Genomic DNA, 26,700 nt, shown 5'->3' on the forward strand with positions numbered 1-26,700 from the left:
TTGGGAGAGAGGTAGGTCGCAACGAGAAAGGGGTAAAAAGGCAAGCGAGAAATATTTAAGGAATGTACGTAACATTTCTGATGGAGCTGGCTTTACATGACTTTGGTGCATTGCTTTGAAAGGATATTGCAAAGTGTTATGAAACATAATGATATGAAGTTGGGTGGAAACAATGTGTGTGTGTATATATTCTTGCATATAAACATATACACACACACATGAAAGTAATGAAGAGGACTTGTTTTATAAGGGCCTTGTGCTCCACCCTGAAAGCAGGTACACAATCTTTTTACAGGTCAAGTTTTGAAGACCCTGAAGCCCAGCAATCTTCTGGAATAAAAATACAACATCCAGCTTCCCGAGTGCTAGCTGCCAGCCAAGAGGCACACTTACAGCCACCTGACAAGTCAAAGCAGAAAGACCTAGAGCCCCTGACCCTAGGAACAACTCCAGAGGCTATTGAAATAGTAAGCAATTTATGATAAGTTTGGGAATAATTTTCCCGCAGAGATTTCTCACGTCATATAAGAGGTAGCAAAGGTGGATCTCAGAAGCTGAGTGAAACTCCACCTGACACTTAAAGACCTTGGTAGCAGCATGTGGTAGTACCCAAATGAGGTAGGTAGGTTGATGGATCTGATGGAATTCAGAAGAATTTTCTGAATTCTTACCATAGTTCAACATGGTCTTGTGTTAACTTATTCCAGGTTGATACTTTGAAGTGCTTTCTTTCTCACACAGGCTTTTTTACACTGTGCTTTAACCCAATATGTGAAAAAATATTTTATATATAAAATAAGGGGGTTGATATTTACAGAGAGACATGATCTATTCTGTTGCATGTACTGTAAAATTTAAAAATTTTGTCAGTAAACAACAGGTGCCCTTTCACATTTTCGTATAAACTGTCAACTCTATTGTTATCACCTGATACTGATAATGTAAAATTCAACTTTATGATCATTAGAACTCATTCCAGTTTCAGTTAAATCACTTTTTTCAGTGGTTTCTCTGGGTCACATTTGAATTGGCAGTGAGCCCTTCCTTGATTCCAGCCTGCACTGCATACAGACTTCAGAGCACTGGTTCTCAAATTCATGAAGGTTCCCTCAGGTCCTCCATTTTTCCAGGAAAACTTGTTCCACAAACGCCTGCAGCATTAGGCATGCTAAGCTATAGGACAGTATATTTACTGAGGAGTCAAAACAAGAGCTGCAGTATTATGCTTAATTGGTATTAACAATGCTGTTGATACCATCTCACAAAACGTTTTTTATGAGCTTGAATACTTTTCTCACAGCAGAAAGTGTTGGGTCCTCAAATCCCAATGGTCTTGTTTTTGTCATTGGAATTCTGTCCACCCTCATCTTATGTATTTATTCTGATCAGGTTATAATTGTGAACATAACTTAGTTTATCCCCAGTAAGCAGCAAAAGACTTTGCAAAGACTGCAAAAAGGGTCTTGCTGAGGTTCCCCTCAGTTTTAGTGGTCTTCAAAGCTTTTGGACTGCCTTAGAGATTGCCTGAACTGAACATAAGCTATTCTACGAGCAAAACCTGTGGTAACTCTTTGAAAACTATTGATGAAGTATCGAGAGTGGGCTGTGGTCCACGGTTTGAGAGCCATTGCTTTAGAGGTCCCAATATTACTTATTTCATGCTTTAGAGGTCCTAATATTACTTATTCGATGTTAGTGTTGGAAAATATACCCAGCTTTTAAATTCGGAAGAATTGTTCTTGATGTTTGTCTGTTACACCTATGAACCATGTATTCAAAAGTATTCTTCAGTGGGGCATGAAACTGCTAGGAGTCAAAGATCTGCAGACACGTATGTTGCTTTTGGCCTGAACTGCTTGGGCAAAAAATCTGTTGCTTATGCTATATCCTCCTTGCCCTTCAGACATCTCCTGAAGACTCCTTTGTCTCTGCTGATGCTCTTCTCAATAGGATATCTAAGAAAACCTCAATATGTGATCAGTCTGAATATCTAGATCCTGACTTAGCAGAAAAGAACCCCCCAGTATTTGCTCAGAAACTTCAGGTTTGTAGCAGGAATATAAATGTTGCTTTTCTTTAAGTTTGTCTGTTCACAGGTAGAGGAATGCTTTGCCTCATCTGAAAAGGGTGGGGGGAGGCTTGGAGAGAAGGTGGGAAAGAAGCAAAATAATGCTTTGATTCTTTCCAAAGTAACGTTGGCCTTTCAGGAACTTAAGGAACAGGAAACAGACACTTACAGCTATCCTATACCACTGATGGATATATTTTGCAGAAGTCTTTATGATGCAAATCTTTTAAGATTGAACACAGGACTTGATGTGTGGAGAGTTGTCTTGACACCTGGCCTTAGTAGGTCTGTGTGTGTAGATTGGTTTTCAGAGGTTTAGGCCCTAATTCTGCTGAAATGAAAATTAGGCTTTATTTTTCTAGTAATCTGTCTAATGCAGAATTTGGCACAGCTTCTTCTAGGAAAAGCAAATTGATCTGCAGACCAGTTCTGTATGTCAGGACATATTTTCTAGAATATTTATAGTGAGATTTTAAAACAGCAGAGGTTGAATTGGGAGTGGCAGCTGGCATAAGTTCATGTAAAATGAAAACAAAAGGAGACAAGTCTGTGAAAAACAGTTTTAGCTTCAGAAAACATTTATTTTACCTAAAGTGTTGTTCATATTTACCCCCCAATAACCATTGTTTGTCTATACAGCTACCTCAAAACTAACCAAAAACTGAAGGTTTGTATCAGTGTTCTCAACGTAAAAGGAATATGGATGTGTTTGTCACCCAGGAATTGCCAGAATTATATTTTAAAATATAACATTCCATTTTTGAATGTGTTAAACATTTTTGCTGTGTTCTTAATACATTTTTTTTCTGTGGATTGCTCACAACCAAACACTTGACAGGAGGAGTTAGAGTTTGCTGCAATGAGGATAGAAGCACTGAAGTTAGCCAGGCAGATTACCCTGTCTTCTTTCTGCTCCAAGGTATCTGTTTTGTGCCTGCCACGTGTGTGTGAGTGTGCACAGACTAAGAAACCGAGTGCTGCTTTTTCTTTAACAAGGTAACTAAGGCTCTCGGGGTGCAGTGCTAAGCTGTGCACACCTCAGTGTGACACCAAATAGCATGCTGAAAGCAGTACTGCGCACAGAAGTGCTGTCGCCTGCTCCACTCACAGAGTACCGCTACATCCAGATTAACAAAAAGCAAATTTGAAGGCAAGAAGCAGACACATACCTTTTGCAGGAGACAGATTCTGCAATCCAGGTGGCCATTTGTCATTTGTCTACAGCAGGATTTTTCCTAAAAGGTTTGATGGCAGAACAATACCAAACCTGCTTCTCATAAAGATGCTATAGATTTTGACTTTAGGGACATTTTCCCTTTTGTTGGTATTTTCAGCTTGAAATCAGACACCTTAACAGAGTTTGGAAGTGAGACATTCCATCAAGTCTGCCTTCAGGCATCTGAAGAAAGGGACTACAGCAGGTTTGGAAGGGCTATAGAGTCCCAAGGAGAAAAGGCCTCCCAACACAGTGTGTCTTGTTTCATGAAGTTCTAAACTTTTTTTTTTTTTTTTTTTTAATTGCTGCTTCCAGTTGTGCTGACTAGTTCCGCCTCAGAGTGATGCTTTGCACTGCTTTAGGGATGCATGTGGTCCTCACTGTGTTTGGAATGGGGTGGAAGAGCTTGCTCGGATGCGCTGAGTTTGGTGGTTAACCAGTTGCACAGCCAGTTTAAGATGCCCTTCATGGTACTTATCAGCAAAACAGTCGAGCCAGAAGCGTTAGTGGCTTTTTTGGGAGGTGGCATCAGCTGAATGGGATGCGGATGGGATGGCAGTGTCCTGTTGCAATGAGACATACTTATTCCAAATGAGGGGACTGCTTCTGATATGTCCTCCAGTGACCTTCCTCTTCTTATACTGTCCATTAATATGTCAGTGGGAAGTTGTCTGCCTGATCCTATGTCATCTTGAGTTCATTGCCTCGTAACAACATTCAGGCTGGTTGTAGGGTAGAATTTTTTGGTGCATTAAAGATAAGTCATAAAGTAGCTAGTTCATAAAAGTAAAGATTAATTTTTTTTAGATTAACTGTACTTTTATGAAAAACAATGCTTATATTTGATTTATTTTGCTTACCTTAAATAGCCCATGAGCCAGCTGCACTTCCCAAAGTAAACTCATTCCTTGCAGATTTATAGGTGTTTAAAAGTATGTTGCTATAATCTTCTATTTAATCAAGAAAACATGTCGTTGTCTTCATTAGAAACCAAGCTTAACCTTCTAGTTAGGAACAGAAAGAACAAAGAAGGAAAAAATAAATGCCATTTTCATGTGTGAGCGCTGGCCTGTGTGTGTCCCCTCGCTCTGTTGCCCTGAGTGGCGAGTGTCAGAAGAGGGTGAGTGGGATCCTCTCTAGATCCCCTCTACCTCATTCTCTCTCTACCTCCTTGTCCTCCCAACGCTGCTTAACATGCAGCAGTCAGGCTCTCTACCACCAGGAAACAGTCAAGATTAAACCAAGATGCTACAGGTTACACAAAAGACTTCTGTTACACATCTGCATTTTTACTACCAGCCAGCAATTCAGAAACACACAAATTGTACTATTTTAGACTGAAAAGAATAAGTTTTTGCGTTTGTGAATCCTTGTGTGTTATCCAGGGGAAGATTCTGAGCTGCAAAAATGTTCTAATATGTATTTGGTTATGTGAAGTTATATTTTAAAGATGCTTTTTAACATCATTACAGCATTTTATTTTATTTAGAACAAGTTTATAAACTCCTTAGAACTTAGAAATGGGGAGTGGATTTCATGTGATTTTTAAAAAATGCCATTAATCTGTATAAGAAAGACAGCGAAAAAGATAAGCAGCGATGTGGAGAGAAAAATAAGCAAAACTCACCCTCTGACAGAGAACTGGCAGCCACACGTTGTCCAGTCAGTCATAGGAATGCTTTTAGCTCATTACAGTGGGTGTCACGTTAGGCTGGGGAGGACTTTTGTCCTTGTATAACTTTACTATTTCAGTGGGAGGTTGCTAATGTTAAATTGGCCTATGGTGACTACTCTTGTGACCTGCAGTGACTGATGGCCTGGATTAAGTATAATAGAAGCCACCAGATGACTGCAGTGACTTAAATTCAGACACTAACTGGCAGATTCCCTTCTGGTTGGTTGGTCTCCATTCTTTTCTTAATGTTGTATAATTACATTTAACATTTGCAAAACCACGTTGGGATGGGTAACGAGAAAAGGATGCTAAATAAAGACACAAGCGCTTGTTATGGCAAGTTAGGTCACCTAAAATAAAGGTCAAGTACAGGCATTTTCTGCTAAGACTAGGTCTGAGAATAAGGATGTGCAATGTGTTGTTCTGACAGAGGGAGATTATTTGGCCACTCCCAAACTTCTTGTCACAGACTTCAACAACAGCAGGACTGGTCATCTGCTTTTACATCGCCAAAGATTTCTGTCTTCCAGCACTGAGATAAGTTACTGCTCCTCTGTTAGACAAACTCCATTAGGATGTCCTGTGGGCGTTTTTTGTAGGTGCAACTTGAACAGAAAGCCAAGAGGGTTTGTGCCCACCACCCTGCAGGTGCTGAGGTGATGTAGACTTGGGTGTGGAAATAAGATCCAAGGAAAGGGAAGAAACTGAAAGGAAAAGCATCCGCACAAATGGGATTAGTGCATCATAGCTTTGGGGGGCTCTCGTGGTAGCGAAGGAAGAATATTTCCTTCAGAGACACCATTTTTTCTAGTAAAATTTTACAAGCAGAGAATCTGCCTCATACAAGAAAGGAATATGCTTGGATTTTACTTGTTTTTCAGCACATACAAATAGGTCTTGCTTTGCCTCCATTGACCGGTCTGCAACCACATCTGTTAAAGCGTACACCATTTGATACGCACCCAAGCAATATTTGAGTGCTTGTAAAGGGCAAGCTAATTTTCAGCAGGGCTAAATACATACTCCTCTAAACAGCATGAATAAAAACTAGTTTTCCTTTTCATTCCAGTGCCTTTCTCTGTTTTCATTCAATTTGACCTTCTTGAAGCGAGGTAACTGCAGCTGGTTAGTCGATGTGCATTTATTCTCCCTCTGGTCAGATACCTGGTTTCGGTGAAAGATGCTGGGAAGAGAAGCAGCAGTGCACTGGGCTTTCAAATATTTACACTGAGATTGCAGTGACCTACATTTAGTAGTAATTCCCCTGCAGACTCTAATCTTTCTGTGCGAGGTTCAGTGACTTACAAATCCCTGTGCTTATTATTACCCCAATTAACTGCTTACCTTCTCAGCAATTAGGTGTTGAACTTAAAGCATTGACAGAGTTATTTTGGGTAATACCATCATCGTGTTGGTCAGGTGATACTATATTTTCAGGATAGGAATATTTGGAGGCAGCAAATAACAGTTACTGAATTGCGCATCAGTTTTGAGCTGTGTAAAATTGTCTTGAAGTAAAATTGCAGTAAAACCATGAGGACTTTTACTGGTTGCTCCTGCCAAAGAGCCTGGTTGTGACTCATGTGAAGTGTTTCCAGAATCAGGGCAATACTGGTCGGACCACTGCTACAAGCATTTCTGCTCGATGATTAAATTCCAAGGGTTTTTACAGTCATCTTTGGAAAATTTAAGTTGTTTTGCATTTCATTATTACTATTCATTCAAATGCAAGAGATAACTAGAGAAAACATATTAGTGAAGTGTTGAGCGCTATGTAGAAAGTATGCATAAGTATGTATTAAATGGTTTAAATATTCATTTTTCCTTAAAAATGTTCATCATCCTGACAGTTACTTTGACACATTTTTATGTGAGCTTGAGGAAATTTGTGTTTCTTTTGGCACAATTAATATTTTCCAGCAATCTCTTTGTGAGATCTAGCAAATTAAGCTGCAGGAGGCTTTTGAAATCTGATACATACAGTTCAACAGATTGATCTTCTGGATGGCCTTTCTTCTGAGGACAGCTTTGATGATCTAATGGCTCTTTTTCATCTCTCGGTTATTCTTGCCTTATGTTTGAGGAGGAATTAAAGTACATCTTTTTTGAAGTTGGGATACTGAGTTAAGCCAGCAGCAGTCTTATTTATTGACTGTTTCACCTTTACTCAGATCTGTGGACAGCACCATGTGGTTTTGTATCTATGTGTTTACATAGGTGTCTGAGCTTGTGTCCCAGATGTATTTTTTCCTACGTAGTTGTAAATTGGGAGATGCTTTCAAGAATACAGGCTCTGAAATGTTGATAGATCTTGTGATGCATTTTGCTCAGGTAGGGAAGTCCACAGTATTTGAGGTTGCACCTCCTAATTGTATTGGAATTGATCATTATTTTGTGTGTTCATGATTAAATGTAGTAAAACAGAGAAGGGATGGCCTGCTCCATAAACAATTTTTTGTGACATTTCAGTTCTCCGGCCTTTTTTATTCCAGTGTTGTAAGGAGGCAGTGTTTTGGTGATGGCTGTGGTGTCAGTACTGTCTGCTCCTCTCCTCTCTGTCCCTAGTAATCCTGATTCCTTTGGCCAGTTTTGTGCATATTTAACAGAGGAGTGGAACATTAAACCCCAGCAACACGAGGGTTTATTGTGTGACCCACCAGCAGCTGAAAAAAAAAAAGAGTATTTTGCTTCCCAGACCACCACAGGCAATACCCAGGCAGGCAGTCAGCATGTGCATGTGAGCTGCTTGATGGCAAGATGCAAATCATAGGTAGGGGACGCAGGGACACACAGCTGTGGAGGTGCACTTGCTGCAGAGGGGTCTGCTCTCGTGGGGTTGCTACAGATCATGTCTCAAAATGCAGTGGGGTTTTTTTTGTTAAGTGTCTTCCTAACTGTCTTGTATAATCTGTTTGGTTTTTAATGTGCTGCAACTTGGATTATTTGTATATGGAATTGTTTGCAAGACTTATGCAGCATCTCAGTGTCACGTACCTCTTTTTTGCTCTCTTCCTCATTTCACATGCTGCTCTCCCTCTGCGTTAATCTGAGTCGCTGACACGAGCAAAATTGGCATCTGCAAATAAAACCTCATTTAACTTACTAATTGCATGCTAAATACCAGTGGGGCAGCAATGTCACTTGTATATTCACACTTTTTATGTAATAACATTGATGATAGATACAGTATGTTGGCAGGTCAGACCTAAGAAAGTGAGTTGTCCTCTTGCTTCTGTTTTCGTGATCTATTTTTGAGGAAGCAGAATTTCCCTTAACAAGCTCCCTGCCTCCAATTCTAATTTCCTCTGCTGACGTGCATTTCTTGTGGATGGTTTGATGAAATTTCTGCATCAGAAAGTAGTAAATTTTCTAATATAGGACCTTAAAATATTGGTGGCAAAGTGCTGTCTTTATTTTCTCTCTGTAAGGATAATATGGCTCTCTTGGTGCTTACTGTGGCTCTAAAATGTGTATTTTATGATTGCTAAACTCAGAGTTTCTTGTCAGTGTTACTGCTGTTATAACTTAGTAGCGCACAGGATTCTGGTTCTAGCTCAGGACCCTGGTGCCTACCACTACACCCAGAAAACATGAGCTAAACACATATTTAATGGTTCATTTCTTTGTATTTAAAAAACCAAACACACAGAGAGAACCTGCTATCCCAGCAGATGTTTCCATCTCTAAAAGTGCATTGTACTCCCGGATCGGCATCTCGGATGCAGAAAGCACCACAGGTCTTCTCTACCCCCAGCAAGACTTAGACTCTGCACTACGACTTGCCAGAGCAGAGGTAATTTTCTTCAGAATTTTAAAAAGGAAATAACATGCCCCTTGTGGTTTCCTTTCTTTCCTATTTTCTCCCAAGTGATTCATATTATGAACACTTGTTCTATTCTTGAAACCATCCTCAGCCATGCTAAAGCCACGCTAGAGGCTACCAAAGCAAAAGGTGCTACACTGTAAGTTTTACTTTTTTTGACATGAGTGAAAAGCTGAAAGGATAGGAATCATAGGAAAATAGATCTTTATTGTTTTTAACCTTAAATGTACTCTGTGCTTCTTAACATTGCTACGTAATTACATAAAAATATAGAAATGCTAGAAATAGGAATAAAATTATGTATTATAGAAAGCTACATATAAGATTAGTCTGGCTAATAATAAGTATTTTAAAATGGGTACAATCCAGTGTTAGAGTATTCCAAACTTTCAGATAGATTTTGTGCACAAAAGGAGCACAAAGGTACACAGTCCTTTGAGTATAAAAGTTCATGGACAGTCAGCCCTAAATATGCACGCAGCAGCAGGGGAACCCCCCTAGAGGACAGGCGAGGGGACCAGCCATATTCCAAACCCACGTACAGGAGCGTTTCGGGTTTGGCACCAGGACAAATCGGATACCGTGTACTGTAATATAGTATTTCTGGAAAAGTGTCCTTGTTACAGTCAGGAATAGGACATGAAACAAGAACATTGCATCTACTTTCCCAAGTTAGTTTTTCAAAACTTGAGTATAATTTCACATCCAGGCTTTTTTAATTGCACCTTGCAGTCTGAAAAAGAAGAAAATCACTAGGGATGCTTACATTTGAACCCATTATGCACTTGAAAATTACACAACTGTTAATTAGAATTTGATATTAAATCAAATATTGTAAGTTATTTAATTTCCTCTTTAGTGGATCACTTAGTTTTACTGTTGCAGATTTTTCCTTTGCTTTCTTTGTCTCAGATTGTGGCCAAGGAAAGAGAAGTATCTGAGTGGAAAGAGAAATATGAAGAAAGCAGAAGGGAAGTGATGGAAATGAGGTGGGTTATTAACTTGTCACTGATCACACTGACAGAGAGTCTTGTTTCAGATTGTGGGTAGTGCACAGAGTACCATGATTGTACAACTGTTGTGGCTAGCTGCATTTGTTCTGTTAACTTTAACTGCAGGGTTTGGATTGATCCTAAACTGATACTTTGTCTTTGCTCTGCTTGGTGGGCACCCCTGGGTCAGGGTAATCCTTGAAAACTTCGATGTTGCTAATCTCATTTACATCCTCAAAATACTGAGATAAGAGAGGTCTTAAATCTAGGTTAATGTAAGGGAAGAATTTCCTTCAAGTTTTTGCTGTGGATTGCATAGTGATGTTTCTATGCCTGAGTGAATGAGTCTGCCTGCAGAACTGGCAGAGGTATGCACGTGCTAATTTAAAATTCACTCTTCACAAATAGTTTTGCCAACAGAAGAAAGGATGTGAATGTTTGCAGACAGGTACAAGTAGTACAGGCTCCTTCCAGGACATTATTGTAAAAAGTTTTTTTAACAATAGAAAACAAAAACCTAGTTGCCAGTAGAAAAATATTTCCTGCAGAGGAACCAGTCTGGCCTCTGAGTGTTGACTGTCAAGGAGATTCTACACTCTTTTCTTTGAAATGAGCTGATTTTTTAATTACTGCGTACATTAAGCTTGATTTTAGTTAAGTAATAGTTATCTTGGATTCTGCTGTTCCATTTGAGAGCCATCAGAAGGACCCTGAGCTTTTCAGTTTATTCTAGTTGTATCTGTTCTGTTCTATTTCTCCTTGCAAACCTTCTCTGTTACATTACATTTCTGTATACTGGAACATAACTGGTTTGACCTTCTTTCCCAGCCCAGGTCCTACCACTTGCAAGGATGACAACAAAATCACTGTAGTAGGCGAGTTGCTCAAAGAATCACTATTGCTGCCCCTTTAGTCAGTTGAAAGTTTCAGCCTTTCTTTGTTTACAGTAGTAATACCATAAGAACAACATATCAATGAGCTTGACCCACTTATCCATCTGAATCTGAGAGAGTCATCAACTGCAAAAGAGAATGTATAAAAATATTTCATGGAGTCTTTAACGCCTGTTGCTTTTTACCTTCAAACAAACAGAAAAACTCTCCCCCCCTTAACTCATAAATAAAAGGAAACTGTCAGATTATTTTAGCGCCCTTCTTTTAAGTAATAATTTCTGCAATCGCTTCTGAGACTGAATTTTTCTTCAGAATCGCTTCTGTTCTAGCACCAGCTTCTTCCCAAAATGAAATGCCTCGGTGGCTTAAAACTAAAGCCGATGAGCTGTGTCGAGTGATGACCTGCATATGCAGTTATCCTGTACTTGGGGGAGTCAGGGTGAAAGGGAACAGTGGTGCAGAACTCAGCAAATGCTAGCATGGATGCCAGGAGTCGCACATGGCGTATTTGGATAGCGGCAGCACAGGGCTTTGAGCCAAAGCATCTTAAGAGGAGCATCTGCAAAAGGCAAGGGCAGCCGCTTTATTTCTTTCAGAAAACCATCTCCAGTGCCCAGCTGAATTCTCTCACCTCTCTTGCACTCTGCTTGGGAAAGGAAACAAAACCCTGGCATATCCCACAAATGCATAATGAGGCAAAATGGAGTGGAGCTGCTGCAAGCAGTCAAACCGAGGAAGCAAAGCAAGGAATGAACAGACTTAGGAATTGTGTAAGGCAAGTCTCAGTGTTCAGCACACGCTTCAGTGCAGCACTCGGTCTGTTCTTTAGAAACTGCCTGGGTGCACATGTCTGCTGGCTGCGAGCGGGCACAGACAGAGGTTACTTATTCCTTAATGAAAGGAGAGCAGGGGGTGACACAGCAGTTGGCACCCTGTAGATCTGTACCTTCATCTTCCTCATAGTAATTTGCTTGTGTGCCTACACTCAATAAAATGTGAAAAAAACCCACATTATCTAAGCCATATTTCCTACAGGCACATCCCTAGAACACATGGGTGAAAAAAAATATCTGACTAACATGGTCACAAAATGATGAATTATGCATGTGTGCACGAAGATTTTTCTTGGAAGATTAAATGTTGAAGCAGTCTGTGTATGGTAAATTAGAGTTGCAGCAATTAGGTACGACATAATGATACGCAAGGAGTGAAGGGATTATCTAGAGTTGCAAGCACAAAAGCATCAGTTTCACAGAAGGAGAAGCAATGCTTCTTTACCCCAGTCACGCATACTCTACCTGGAATAACCTGAGTTCAGCTGAGTTTCCAGAAGAACGTCAGACTGGAGGGAATTTCACTCCAGACAACAACAGCCAAGATGAGAAGTTGTAATAACGTAGTAACTATTGACGAGCTGAACCAGGGTGGGCTATACCGTAATCCAAGGGTACAACAGAGGCAGGCAAGAAATACTTAAATGTGGTTATTTGAAGGTCTCATGGATTATGTCTCAGTAGGGGAGGTCAAGCAGATGAGCTCTGAGACCCTTTGTAGCCCTGGATTTTGGTGGTGGTATGACTTCTGAAATTGCAGGAAGTCAATAAAGAGACTGAACGTCCAAGTACAAGGAGTCAGGCCTATGCAGCATGTCAAGCTAGGGTTCAGACGTGCCGTCACAGAGAAGAGTGATGTGGCCAGCACCCTGTGCCTCCCCAGCCATGGTGACCTTTATGTGGGCTGCTTGACTGAAAGAGGCCTTTGACAGGTGAATCTGGAGCAAGAGTTCACTCGACTGCCTTGCTTTCCAAATCAAATATTATTAAAATTGATATGCTATTGCAGTATCCGCTTCTCTTGAACAGCTGCTGCATGATTCACAGGGCTGGATGATGCAGAGAATGTGGTAGCTACCTGAACTAGTCTAAGCTGGTAAAAATAAGAAACAGATAATGTTATTTCTCTTTCCTGCCAACCTGGGTGGTGCAGCCTAGGCTGGGTAGCGCTGTAGTGTTGTAACTGTGTTTGATGTCACGTTCATTGTCCCGAGTCCTTGGCTTAATTTTCTAGGATGATAAAAGTTCCTAAAGGTGCCTGGTGTTAGAAGGATATGACATGGCTTTACAATCCTTATTGCTTACAGCAGGCTTTTGAGGTAATCTTCTTTGTACATGAAACCAATCCCTTCCTTTTAGAGGAAAATCCCGGTGGCTATCTTTGCTCTCAAAAGTGTCATTTATGGTTGAAAGAAAAACAAGAAAAAGAAAAAAGCCAATTAAAACAACAGGATTGACAGCAGGGAAAGCAGCATCGGAGCAGATCCCGGTGGAGGCAGCGGCCGGAGGCACGGCGAGCGGTGCAGAGCCAGGCTCCAGCCGCAGCACGGGGCACGGTTTCTGCCGGCAGGCTGGGCGATGTCCGCGGGCGCGCGGCTCTGAGCGCCCTGCTCTGCGCAGCGCTCTGCAGCGCCAGGGCGAGTGAGGCGCGAGCGACCCTTGGGCAGTGGCCTCAGGGGTTCCGGGTCTGTTTGTGACTCCGATGTGAGACTGGCAGTGCTGGAGTTACTGCATTAGTTTTTTGGGAGCTCTGTTAGTTTCTCCTTTCCTTACTGACTTTTGTCTCAGAATTTTCCCACATCCTTTCTGTAACCTCACCAACTGCAGCAGACTTCTCTAAAATGGAGAAAGTGAAAGCGAGCTAAGACTGCAAAAGGGACGTATTCAAATACCAGTGAGCTGTTTTGAATACCCGCTTCAGATGAAGTGTGGGGTAATTTTGGTTTTTTGTAGGCAGTCCTACGTGGCTCGTGAATCAAAGCACAGATCAAGCTAGTCTCGCTTCATTAGCTTTATTTGGCTCTGGGAAGGGGATGGATCATCTTTCTAAATCACATTTAATCTGCTTATTTTGGCTAACCTCTTTTCGAGAAGGAAATTCAAAGCCTACCATGAATATATGAAATAAGTCCTAAAGGTAACATTTTGCCGCCTCTGTTTCAAAAGCAGATTTGGGGAATAGGACACAATGGATCTTGTGCTACATAATTGAATATTTTGGTCTTGTTCTCTTAAGTGCTAGTGGATCATTTAGTCACATTTGGAGAGCGGAAGATTAGATGTATTTTGGATGAGGGCCAACTATACTTCTGTTAGGTTTACCTGCTACCAGTTGTAACTTTACTTAACATTTACGTTAAAAATAAGCAAACACAGACATGTGAAGAGGGAAGGAAGTTATGGAAAAATCAGACTCCATGTAACTCTTGAATTAGTCCAATGTGATTGTGGTTATATTTAAATTGTGATTGGTCATGTACTTTGGGCGTGTTTCAAACAACAGAACTTGTTTCAAAGCAATCCCTTTTCCCTCCCCCCACCTATGCTGATCTATAGAGAGTTAAAAATCGGGTGCAACGGTTAAGCTGTCAGTTATATTGGTTACTTATGTAATAAGAAGCATATTAAAGTGTGAAGGGGTTCTGCATCTCTTTTAAAATACCACAGTTATTAAGTGGCATTATTTTCCAAATAAGCACTAGAAATTATGATGTTTGTGAAAAGCTCTTCTTTTTTTTCCCTCTTACAGGAAAATAGTTTCAGAATATGAGAAGACGATTGCTCAGATGATAGGTAGGTGTTTCTACTCTGAAAGACGCTATCCTCCACTCTGATTTTCTGAAGCGAGCCTACAAACACGGTTGAAATATGTGGGCTTCATTTTGATGCTAGCTACGTCTGCTGATGCTGCTGGGAATTGTAACTGCATCTGTGGACGTCAGCGCGTGCTGCCAGGTTCTGATGAAAAGCTAGGGCGTCATTGTACAGGGAGCCCCCGAGGCAGGCCAGGTAATACAGAAAGGTCAGGGCTTTTGCTTCTGCATCAAAGCAAACTGTCCCGTAGGAAACGTGTTCAAATGCTTTGCCCAGAATTCATGGGTATCTCGGGGAGGCGCTTTCAGTGACCTACAAAACCTTTATTCATCCACTCATAACTCTTTAATGGGAGGTACCAAACTTAGCTCTTCACAACAACAGGGATTATCTGTGCTAAGTGCATTGGTCAGACCAAAACCTAGATTAACTCCAATCCCAGCTGAGAGATTATGAGTGGCCAGACCACCTCCCCAGTTACTTACTGACGTAAGGGTGTCCTTTAAGGTCTAAATTATGTTTTGCCTTACAATAAATAGAATATGCCTTTGTTAACAACATGCCCCCAAAATGAAAAATGTTATGTGCAGTACCATTTCAAAATCAGAGGTTGCAGAACTCATGTGCTTCCTTGGTGCGGGAGGTCGGGCCCCTGGGATGTGAATTTAAAGCCTCCTAAGATTTCCAAAGCTCTTTTTCTTAGTCCGGCTATAGGAAGCATTGGTGGTTTGTGCTGCCCTGTACTGCTTCAGCTCGAGCCATCTCCCACAAAAGCGAATGGCTGAGGGGGGTCGTGGGTTCTCTATGGCCCAAGTTGCTGGGAAGAGCAGGAAAGGAAGCGGCGGGTGATGAGAAAGCAGGACCGAGTTCATCTGGACAAGCTGGAGTGAAGCAGCAGAGAACTGTGAAATGTTAAAAGCCATCAGGAGTGACCTTCAAGTTAAATCTGGGCTGTGAGGTGCAGGAGAAAAGCTAGCCTAGCTCTCGATATCCGCGAGCAGGGAGTGTTAGGAATCCAGGCTACATGCACTGTGTTTATTGAAAAATAGAAAGAAATTATCCCTCTTACCCCCCCTGAGAGAACTGTCACAGACAGTACAGCGTGCCAGGAACACAACAGGTATACCTGCACCTTTCTAAAAGGTTTTTAACAGGGAAGGATTTTTATTACAGCTATAAACATACCCTATTGTTCTGCCCTTTTTAAAATCGGTGGCTTCCCCTCATCTGCAGTCTGTATTGTGTGACCCCCAAATTTTTGGTTTCTTTTAAATTGTTTTATTCAGTTAATGCTTGAGTTGTGTTTACATACGTTCGTAGGAAATTTGTTAATTTTTTACCCAGAGGAGGGGGGAGGCAGTTCAATGTGTGATGCTTTTGCTGCCTTCCTGCATTTCTCAGCCGTTGGGAGACACCCCAGCCTCCTTTCAAGGGAAGGGAAAAACATGTCTATAAATAAATAAATAAGCAAATTATTATTATATTATTAATAATAATACCCATAATAGTACAATATGAAATAAAATAAATAACAAAATATATTAGAATAATATACAATAATAATATGCCTGGCTTCATTTTCTATGGTGTTACACCTCCATTGCCTTTTGTATGTACAACTGAGCAAATCTGCCTGCCTTCTGACATAGCGCCTGTCATTCTTGTCGTGCAAGTGTTAAAATAGGAGTGAGCAGAGTATGCAAAGAACTCAGTTCACTTTGGTTTATACTGCTCTGGTATGGCTTCATCCCTGAACCTGGCCGTTCATACGGACAAGCACAGGACTTGTCCTTTTGTCCCAAGCGTATGCATACAGCTAGCAACAGAAGATCCTTTTTGATAATGAATTCAAATTCTATTTTTGAGAAACAGATCTTTTTTTTAAAAAACCCAAATTGTGAGACTGCAGTGCAACAAGAAGGTATAGAATAGGAGCCCTAAGGCACAGGCACAGCATAAAATTCTGTAATTGCCACTTCCTCTTGTTGCAAAGAAATGCAGTGTAATTAAAACATTGGGCCACGGACCACTGAGGAAATAGAAAGATCTTTAAACTTCAAGTTCAGGGTATCAGTCAGAGTCTTTCAAATGATCCGTGCAGGTTTTTAAGAGCTATGGCTATAAATCATGTAATTCGCTGGCCATTTGCAAAGGAACTGAAACAACAAAACAGTGACACAGAGAGCATGTCTTAATTAGAGCAGTATGCAAATTCTGCAGCATGGTTTCTTCTCCCTGCATTTAATGTAAATTTTTGATCTAATTGTCCCACTTTCTCCTGTCATTTGTCATAAGTTACTGTCGCTTCTGATAAAGGAATTCGCTCATCCAAGTGCCGTGTAGTGGTGGAAAATGGTTGTCTGTGTGCTATTTGCATATACCTCACAGAACTATTATCACAACAATGCCTTAGCGCTAAAGCAAAATAAGCATTTTAACAAAGGAAATGCCTGTGCTGCTTCTATTTATGATTTAACCCTTCTGAGCTATTTATACAGCCCTGTTGGGAGGGCATTGCAAGTGAACCAATTTCACAAATCCCTTTCATGAATATGCAGTGTGGTTGATAGGTCCTGCTCAGCTTTTGATAGGTTGTCGTACGTGTGTATAACAAATATTGAAAATATTCCGTAATAACAATATATGATTGTGTATGTTTTCCTGTAAAGGCACTGCAAACACGCATTGCGAGCAGTAGTTGCCTTTGATTGCAAGGGCTGTGGAAGGTCTGGTATTCGCTGCCACAGCTGTGCAGAAGCCAGTATACCCGACTTAGCTTATGCAATTAGTTTCGTACCACACTGTGCAGCCAGAGCTCGCAAGCTGTCAGTGAAGAGATCCCTGCTAGTGGCTCTTTGCCTATTTTTTTACTGGCGCTTTAACTTTTTTTCCTTTTTTTGTTATACACTTGCCTCGGCAGCCCCTAACACATTCTTGTTTTTACTGAGGAGGGAGAAGAAAGAACAGGCGTCCCAGGCTAGCCTGCTGCTTGTGCTGCTGCTTTGCTGACCGTTGCCCAAGTTTTGCAGCTCATGACTGCGTGGCACTGACAGCCCTATGGAACGGAGCCCGCGTAGCCCCGACGTTCACTGCACCCCACCCTACACACACCTTGATCACAGCCGCCCACAGTTCCCTTCCAAAATCCCTGTCGTGTATTTCCTTCTTGTTGATGGATTTGCAGTGTTGGGGTTTTTTATGTTAGAAATGTATCCTTATACTTGTACATTTAAATACATAATTAAATTCTCATTATGAAAAACAAAGAGATGTTATGCTTTGTGCATTACAGGTTGTTGCATTACTTATTTTCTGCTTTCCTAACAATTCCTGATTTTCTGTTTTGCTTCCGGTTTTGTTGCTTCTTGCTATTTGCTTGCAAAAACAAAACAGGCAAGCCTGGTAAGTAAAGCTTTTCACCAACTTTCACACCAGCATTTTGCATTTTTCATTTCTTTTGCTTTTGTTCTCTGTTTGCTGCATTCCCATTAAGTAATGTAAGTAATACTGAGCTGAGCCTGAAAGCGGATCTGCTGTGGTGGTGCTCTGATTCTGTCAATTTGGATAGTGTTAGTCCTGAGCATACTGCTGTTATTGTTGGTGAGTTGCGGGCAGTGTGTGTTGCAGACATGGAAGCCATTTAATTAAAATATTTTAATTGCATAACCTCATAATATCTTTAGAAATAAGTATCTGTAACTGCTTAACTTGACTGGCAGACTTATTATCAGCACGGTTCCACTAAGCAACCTTTTCATTAAAGCTAAATCATAGTCTTAGGAAATATCACGTGGATCTTCTAGTCCCTCTCCAGCCAGATGCCAGTTTCTGTTTTCTGTAGTGTTTAACCTCTTTGGTTTTAAACGTATTTTAACTGTTATCTGAGACTACCAGATGCCCCGTTCCTAAAGCTCACTGGAAAATTTTCCTCTTTTCAGTATAATTGTCACTCCCCCAGTATAAATTCCTGTGTTCCCCATGGAGCGAGAGCCTCAGCTCGCAGCCTGGCCCCTGGACAGCCTTAGCACGTAGAGGAAGGGAGAGGAGCAAAGGAGCATTGGCTGCCACTTGCCCTGAATTCCCGTGGGCAAGTTGAAGTGGGGCTGGGGACGAGTGTGCGAGGAGCTGGTCCAGCTGAGGGAGAGAGAAGGGCACCACGATGCACAGGAAGAGGAAGAGCTCGGTAGCTGCCAGGGAGTGAGTCATGACTTACTAACTTTCTAGACTGCCCTAGAAACAAGTAAAAAGGAAGTTGCTACAATACCACAGGCAGCAGTCTCAGAAAAAGTAAAGTTGTGACATTAAATCAATTTGAGTACGTTACGTGATGATGCCAATGGATCCCTTCCCCTGTGTGGAGCTGCAACGACAGAGGTTTTGCCAGGAAGTGTTCTGCAGTTAAGGTGGACGGTGTGCAATCTCCAGTGTGAGCAGGCAAATCTTGTGCTGGAACACAAGGTGACAGCTTCTCAGATTTAGAAAAATAAATGAAAGTTGACAAATGGTTTTCTCATTTTGCTTGGGAATACCATCATTTTGCCATTACAGGTGATCACAGAGTGTCTTTAAGAAGGAAAATAGAGAAGAATGTTTATTTTTTATGAATGTTAAATGGTGTCAAACTGATGTGGCATTACAGGGCTCTGGGTTTCTCAGTTCTGCCATGTGAAAGCTGTTCATTCACCACTAAAATAAAGGTGTTACAGCTTCCAGTGCTGCAAACTCCGTGCAGGTCCTGAGAGCTTCTCTGGTTCTTTCTGTCTTCTGCATCACATAGAGCAAAAGAAGCTCAAGTCAGGCTCTGCCCCAGCAAGATGCTGGCAGGGGGCACGCGGGGGGGCACAGAACACAGCCAGCATGAACTGACACACAGTGCGGAACCCTTGCTGCTCTGGGCTTAGTTAGGCTAGGAAAAAAGTGTATAAAAGGAATGAATATGCAAAAGGAAGAGATTAATGCCAGTTTGGGAATTGACAGTATCAACTTTGACATTTCAGAGCTGACCAGCACTATGAAATACGTAATTCAGATGAAGTCTTCTATTCAAATTAAAAAAAATAAGCTCTTGTTTAGTTCTTTATCTTCCAAAATAGAAAGGCCTGAATGAAAAGTTGTAGATTCAGAAATGCCACGTGTTTTTTACGTGGGAGAACTTGCCTTATTTTAGTTTCTGTCATAGACAAAGGAAAATGGTAATATAAAACTGCGATGTTCTGCGGGTTCGTTTTCATTTCCATATCTTTCAAAGTAGCCATTAAAACACGGACACAAGGATCGTATCTTAGGATATGAAACAAACAATGAAGCATTTTGGGAGACTATGCCAAACCTTTTCTTCCAGTGTTATACGGGTATTCCAATTTATTACTATGTCAGCTCCTTTGAAAAGTTCTCTTCCACATGGATTTGGACTCCTGTCGTGTTCTTCCCCCCATCCCTACCTTAAATTTAACTATACACAGGAGAAGCTTGGAAGCCTGCAGAAAGAGACCAGAACTTAGAAAGCATGTCTAATGTTAGATCTCCTTTCTGCCACTTGTTACAGTAATCCTAAGAGTGGAAGTCTGCAAAACACTGTTTTTCCAAGGGAAGAATTTGGGTTGAATTCCATTAAACAAAGTTCTGCCTTTGTACAGGATTAGAAGAGGTGCCAGGAGATGACAAGCATGTGTCAGCAATGGCAAATAATTGATTGCCAGTGCTAGTAATATGCATAAATGTCCTTCAGCTAGTGGCACCTTCAGGCAAACAAGCAAAATCCAACACCTGCCTTTTTCATGGGAAAAGCTGAGTTCAGCGTGAAATAAATCATCAGTACAGAGAGAGAATCACGTTTTTCCCCAATGTCAAGATACTTAAATATCACTGTATTTAGCAGCTTTTTTCCAAAACAGGATTGTGTCTTTGTATAAAAATGGCTTTTTTGGATCCCACAGACTTACTAATACATAACGTAGAGCACAGTATAGTAGAAACTATAGCTGATAGCGAAATCGGTGTTCTTACTGCTATTACCCTTCTGAAAATCACTTTTCTTCCTACCCCTCTCTTCTTTCTAACAGAGGATGAACAGAGAGAGAAATCTGTCTCCCATCACACTGTTCAGCAGCTGATAGTGGAGAAGGAACAAGCTTTGGCAGATCTGAACTCAGTGGAGAAATCACTGGCAGATCTTTTCAGGAGATACGAAAAAATGAAAGAAGTATTGGAGGGGTTTCGGAAGGTGAGTCATGTTACAGTCTCCTGCTTTAAAGAGCAAAGCTGGGCAGGTGGCCGTGTGTACCGCGCTGCCTAACAGAAGTCGCGTCTGATTCCAGTCAATTCTGATGTACTGCATCAGGCTGCCGAGTGCTGGGGGGAGGGAGAGCATAAATGCTTATTTACGCTTCTGTTTTGGAGCAGCTCTTAAGAGATGAAGATTTTATACAAGAGTAACTTGCTCCCATCTGTGTCACTGCAATTTCAATAGATGTCACATAACTGTGGGACTTAAGCACGTGTCAGGGCTGGCTTCTGGACTGAGCATTCCGTTAAAACCTGGGATGTGAATTCCTCAGGTCAGAGGTTATGCCTAAAGCGTGTGACATAACATAATCCTCAGATAAAGGATTGCAGCCATGTTTCAACTGCAAACAGAAGAATTGTAAAGCTTTTTTACATTGCGTAATACTGCTTCAGGTGGCCTCTGTGTGGTGGTCTCAGTATTAAAATAAAGGTGCAGCCCTTAAAATACCTGAATGTGACTCCCGCAAATAGGCGCCTGTCCTACACGTCAACCTCTGGTATTAAATTTACTGTAATCTTCTCATTTAAGAATGAAGAAGTGTTAAAGAAATGTGCACAGGAATATTTATCCCGAGTAAAGAAGGAAGAGCAGAGGTATCAAGCGCTCAAAATTCACGCTGAGGAAAAACTGGACAGGTAATGGATTGTACCCATCTCTTTTCAGGAGTTCATGCTGCGGGAAGATTCCTGTGGCTGGACCTTGCATCCCAAACCTGCTCCTTCAACAGGCAGAGCACAGGCTGCCCTGTGATGGAGGGTGGAATTAAGTGCCCTAACGGGAATTTGTGTAATGTGCTGGTGTTTCTTCCAGCTCCTGACCACATAGAACACCTTACATTTCTGTCTTTATCAAATGTCTCTGTTTCTTTAACATATTTTCCAGGGAAGATCAAGAAAGAAGCCCTTAGTTAGGTTTATGCAGCTGTGGAGGGCTGTGCTGCACCTGCAGCCAGAATTCCTGCCCCCAGAGATTTGCTCTTGCCCCTGTGCTGCGTTACTGCCCCCGCATCAGTCAGCAGAACAGAAATGGAAGTGCTGCTCCGCTGTTCCGGCACAGAACCAGGCAGGCAGTCTCTCCCTGAAGCTGCATCCGCCCAACTTGTGCTGAGGGCGACAAGGAATAGTTGCACAAAAGTTCGTACCAGCTGTGCGCGGGCAGTAACTCCTTAAGCCACTGTTAAGGAGCGAACATCAGATTGTGGCTCAAGAGAGGCAGTTCTGGCAGATTTTTTTAAAATATTTTTTTTCTGTGTTTTCATGTAATGACAAATTCGATATTTCTAGGAATTACATTCAGGACTCATATTACAGTCCCCCAGATGTTTTCAGAAATGTCACTAGGATTGATCAGTGCCTGAAACAAAGTAAGACTTGGATTTGCTTTCCAGCTGTTGTCCCAGCTGTTGGTCTAGGCTGTAAGAACTGGCAACCGGGTGTAGAAACTGCCGTAGAACGCTTCCACCCAAGTGATATTTGTGACCCCAGCACAGATATCTGAGAGAAGCATGAAGGGAACGACACAGGCATTAAGAAAAGACCTTGCAGCCTCCACTGAGCAAGAGAGCGAGTCATGGAAAGTCTCTAGGGACAAGTCTCAGAATACTTTCAAAGACGGGCAGAAAGCAGCCCTGCCCTCACCACCCACCGGTTAAGCTGCAGTCCATCCTTCAGTACCCACCGTCCTTTCCTGTAGACAGCCTGAGGTGACAAAAATCTGGTTTTTTTCTAGAGCCAATGCTGAAATTGCACAAGTGAGAGGCAAGGCTCAGCAAGAGCAAGCGGCGTATCAGGCCAGCCTTCGTAAAGAGCAGCTGAAAGTGGACGCATTGGAGAGAACACTGGAACAAAAGGTACATGGCGGTTCAGCTCTCTTAACGCAGAAGTCAAGGAGATGACCAAAGTTAAGCGAAATTTCCCCAGAGTGGCCGCAGCCAGCTCTCCTCTGGAGCTGGGACTGCAGCCAGGGTCTGCCTGAGGACCTCTCTTGCCCCTCACCCGCAGCTGGCCCGGCAGCTCCCTGGCCCCAGGGAGAAGAGCAGCGTTGCCCGAACCTTTACAACATCAGCTGCGCACACAGGCCGTTCAGGGAAACGGACCCTTCTGCCGGGGGTCGGGGCTGATTCGGTCAGGCAGAGCTGCCTGTGCCCCCGCACAGTCTTAAATCTTTCTCAAGTTTAAGATCTTGGTTTAGTTCTTCTTTCAGTTTTTGTTTCCATTTTTAGTTTCATCTGCCATTCCAGTGCTAGCTTACGTGCCTTCACTGTTAACAGAGGCAAAGTGATCGGATACAGGTCTGCGCAGCTTAGGGAAAAGGTGTCTGTAGGAAATCCCTGTTTATATCTCACGCTCCGTAGCTCAGCGGAGGAGCTTGTCAGTACAGTACGGCTCGCCCTTGCTTAGAACCCCTGGAAAACGGTGAGAATAATGCTGTACAAGTGCAGCCTGGCAACAGGTTTGCGCTGTGTATGATTGTCTCGTGCTAGGAATGACTGCTGTAAAGCTGTCTGCTTTAGCGCTACACTGTGCTTACTGGAGTGGGAGGGGCGGTATGTGGAATTAAGTAAGCATATTGTTTGAATGCACTGCGCATAACTGTACTATGTATGGTATATATCTATGTATGTCTCTCTCTATATAGATACTCTGTTGTCAGTATTGGAGAAAAGTTAATTGTCCCACACTTCTCCCAACGGTTGGATAGTTTAAATAAAATACTCATCTTAATGCAACATTATTTTTCGTAATACTTAATATTGCCTTTTATTTTCCAGAATAAAGAGATAGAAGAATTAACAAAGATTTGTGATGAACTGATTGCCAAAATGGGGAAAAGCTAACTTTTAACCAAACTTCTGGACTTCGATTTTGAGTGCAATATGACCATTGGCACACTGATGTCCATACATTTATGTGGACAGGTTATATTTTCACTTTTTCGTATGCACTACTGTATTTTCTTTCTAAATAAAGTTGATTTAATTGTATGCAGTACTAAGATGACTATCAAGAATTTCTTGCTATTGTTTGCATTTTCACAGTATAATTCATAGCAAGTTGATCTCAAAGTTCCTGTATCAGGGAGATTGTCAAGTTCTCTAAGAAATTACAAATTGCTGATCCTAGCCTTCCCTTTGTACATGAGTTCCCATGTTGGATGTCTTTTGGATTTAATATAAACATGTATTACTTGCATGGGGACTCTTGCCTTAAGGAGTGTAAACTTTATCTGCATTTGCCGATTTGTAAAATAAAATGAAAAATGAAAAAAAAAATGCATGTCACTTAAATGAAATTCTCTATTGTAAATAAATTTTTTTCGTTGAAAGTTGAAGAGAAGTATGGCTTCATTTTATCTACCTCACTTGCTTACTTCACATGCAGTGCCAGATACAGCAGCTCTTACTAATGAGTTCCTTCGCAGAAAGCGCTTCATGGGTCGCTGCTTGGAGCTCTCCGTGGGTCACAAGAATATACAGCTTATGTGCACGTATCTGTGTCTGTATCTTCTTCTCTTTATACATATATATATATATATGCTAGATTTGAACCGCTCTGAGGTCTCAGGCCTAGGCTTAATCCTCCGAAATGTTTAATACTCTAACCCTGATCCAGCAAATCCCATAGGCGAATGTAACGAGGCTGCTTGCACGAGTTGAAGGCTGTGACATGCGGTGGTGGGATGGTGGGTTTTACGCGTATCTATCACCGAAAGGTGGCCGCGTTTTCTTCTTCCTGCTGCTGGGTGAGTTTGCCTGCAGGGTTTGTGGAGATGGAAAGACGTGTGATTAGAAGTACAACCAGAGTAAGCTAGATAAGTAGCATTCTCGCACACCTCTTTATCCTGTAAGTTATCCTCTGCAGAGGATTAGCTATGTAAGATAAGCGTTAAGGCTTCAATAGCAAACAAACTGCTTTCTTTGCCTAATGGTACATCTCTTGGATCGTCATGATGTGGACAGTCTTCAGCCTGGTTCTTGTCAGCTCCCTTTTTGTACTCAAAAGTAAGTCAACTCCCTTTTCTTTCCTTTGTTATTTATTTTTCATTTCCTACTTGAGGCGTGGCTGAGCCTCTTTGCTGTTCCGGGCTTCTCTCCCGAGGCTGTTCGGTTTCAGTTTATTTTGTGTATGTGGTTGGCAGTGCAGAATTTCACCAGTGCTATGAAATGTAAACGTCAGTATGTAAGGTAACGAATTTAAATGCATGTGTCCCTATGGACCGCGAGTGTGCTTTCTGCTCTGCAGGTCTCAACCATGGTATCTTAAATAATATTTCAAATTCATGCTTGCCTTTGAAAATGCCTCACAGTTTGAACAAGGAAAAGGTACAGGACTGAGTTACAGTTGCAATGTTTAAAGAAAAGCAAAACTTAAGAAACACTGTTGTGCCAGCCAGCCGGAGTGGTACTCTAGGAGGAACTGAAATACGGACCACAGTGTGATTTCGCACATGTACAATGACTTTTTCGTGGTACTGTGGACCAAAGATCATGAGGGAGGGTGGGGGGAAACATGATACTCCCAACTTGTTACAGTGGACTCTGCTCTGAAAATGTTGCAAGGAGGTGTGGATACAATTACAGAAGATCAGATGTTCTTGGATTATTTTAAGTGAATTGTAACAACTAATATGTGGCTGATTATTTTTTATGTTTAAAATCAGTATCTGGACCACTTCTAAAAAAGAAATTATGATAGAAATTGCAGAATCTTCAGATTTTTTTAAACCTTTGCAATTTTTTGCATGTGCTTCCAACAAAATTAGAAGGACTCTGCAGCTGACATTTTAAAATATTTTTTGTAAACTAAACACTACAGTGATAAGTGGTCTTTCTTCTTTAATGCCAGGTGAGGCACTGCAGTGTTACACCTGTGTAGGTTCTAGTGATGAAGACTGTAACAGACAAGGAACTCAGCAATGTCCAGGGCATTCAGATGCATGTGCGGTCATTAGAGGACAAGGAAGTAAGTAGTCACAAACAGTTCAGACTCATTACATTTTTAATAATAGAAATAAATAATCAGTGTTGGAAAAATTAGAGTGTATGGTAAGCTAAGGAGAAAAACAAAGGTAAATATTTCCTCTCAAAACAAACCCTATTAATAAATCTCAATCCCTAATTTTATTGGTTTAGCAGCAATCTAATACAAAATCCCGCGGAGTGTGATTTGTCAGTGTGCTGTGACGAGCTTTATCCGTGCTGTGTGAAAGCTGTAAAAAAGCACTATAAGTATTCTTATTTAAATCTATCATTTTAAAGTGAAATGACTTACCTGGAAATTAGGAAGGAAAAGCAGCTAATGAGGCACTGAACTTGAGCACGCTCAGAGATACTTAAGCTGTATCAGTTGCATCCAAGATAAATTGCAATTATTTACCTTGAGTGGGAACTCGTTAGTGTGCTGTAATCTGATGCAGTTATATTCGTTTACTTGTAAGGGACAGCCAGACCTAATGTTGTTCAATATTAGACGGTCGGGTTGGTGCTGAGGGCATGTGGGCAGGAGCAGGTGGCCATGAACGTGCAGGTCCCTTTGGGTTCAATGTGGCTCTGTTCCAGGTGGCATTATGAAGTCCTGTTCGTTCAGGTCCTTCTGCGAGCGGGCCAGGAGGGACGGATCCAGAGCGCCTGGAGTGAGCGTTCACTGCTGCTACTCAAACAACTGCAATGCAAAAAGCTTGGCTTCGAGAGTCACCACCTCCACGAGCTACTTCTCCCTCCTCATCTTTACATTGCTGTGGCATCCGTTGTTGAAGCTGACATGAGGGGCTGGGGGGGAAGACTATCCTGAAGCAACAAGTCTGCCTTCTCAGAAAGGGATGATTACATTTCCTAATTATGTTACTCCATGTACCATATTTCTCAGTAGGCAAAAAGCAGTAGGCAGACCTGACAGATGTTCAGATAAAAATTGTTGCATCCGTTTAATATGTCTTGAGCTATATGTAAGAAACGCTGTCCTCTTCTTGTTTATCATAAGGGGTGATTGTGCGTATATGTAACATTTTCCTACAATTTAAATGTTTGTATGTATCTTAGCTGCAAGTAGCTTTCCAGGAGGATAAAGGACCAGTATCTTCCAAATGCTGTTTACTGTTGGCA

General features: G+C 41.6%; 2 protein-coding genes and 1 long non-coding RNA gene across 7 annotated transcripts in view; 2 read left to right on the forward strand and 1 right to left on the reverse strand.

The window, feature by feature from the left end:
- TACC2 (transforming acidic coiled-coil containing protein 2) overlaps window positions 1-23,871 on the forward strand; it is a 129,565-nt gene extending 105,694 nt beyond the window's left edge. For all 3 annotated transcript variants that reach the window (XM_056351544.1, XM_056351545.1, XM_056351546.1), the window contains 9 exons: window positions 296-467; window positions 1,904-2,044; window positions 8,609-8,752; window positions 9,695-9,771; window positions 14,250-14,293; window positions 20,377-20,537; window positions 21,129-21,235; window positions 22,329-22,449; window positions 23,371-23,871. In XM_056351544.1, coding sequence (XP_056207519.1) covers window positions 296-467; window positions 1,904-2,044; window positions 8,609-8,752; window positions 9,695-9,771; window positions 14,250-14,293; window positions 20,377-20,537; window positions 21,129-21,235; window positions 22,329-22,449; window positions 23,371-23,436 — 1,033 coding nt within the window. In that variant the 3' untranslated portion in view covers window positions 23,437-23,871. The remainder of the gene's footprint in view (window positions 1-295; window positions 468-1,903; window positions 2,045-8,608; window positions 8,753-9,694; window positions 9,772-14,249; window positions 14,294-20,376; window positions 20,538-21,128; window positions 21,236-22,328; window positions 22,450-23,370) is intronic.
- Window positions 3,071-5,586, reverse strand: LOC130154884 (uncharacterized). Its single transcript, XR_008823873.1, has 3 exons — window positions 4,912-5,586; window positions 4,145-4,288; window positions 3,071-4,057 (listed from the first exon to the last, which is right to left on the reverse strand). It is a non-coding gene; the product is annotated as an uncharacterized LOC130154884 (long non-coding RNA).
- Window positions 23,872-24,210: 339 nt separating the features above from the next.
- Window positions 24,211-26,509, forward strand: LOC130154883 (CD59 glycoprotein-like). Of its 3 annotated transcripts, XM_056351550.1 has the most exons (4): window positions 24,211-24,341; window positions 24,559-24,600; window positions 25,445-25,561; window positions 26,186-26,301. In XM_056351550.1, the coding sequence occupies exons 1-4, from the start codon at window positions 24,266-24,268 to the stop codon at window positions 26,233-26,235; spliced, it is 285 nt and encodes a 94-aa protein (XP_056207525.1). In that variant the 5' UTR covers window positions 24,211-24,265; the 3' UTR covers window positions 26,236-26,301. The 3 variants fall into 3 exon arrangements, with proteins under 3 accessions (XP_056207525.1, XP_056207522.1, XP_056207523.1); XM_056351547.1 differs by lacking the exon at window positions 24,559-24,600 and having other exon boundaries at window positions 24,223-24,341; window positions 26,158-26,509; XM_056351548.1 differs by lacking the exon at window positions 24,211-24,341 and having other exon boundaries at window positions 24,348-24,600; window positions 26,158-26,509.
- Window positions 26,510-26,700: the final 191 nt, after the last annotated feature.

The sequence above is a fragment of the Falco biarmicus genome, chromosome 9, assembly GCF_023638135.1.
Source record: "Falco biarmicus isolate bFalBia1 chromosome 9, bFalBia1.pri, whole genome shotgun sequence".
NCBI classification, from domain to species: domain Eukaryota; kingdom Metazoa; phylum Chordata; class Aves; order Falconiformes; family Falconidae; genus Falco; species Falco biarmicus.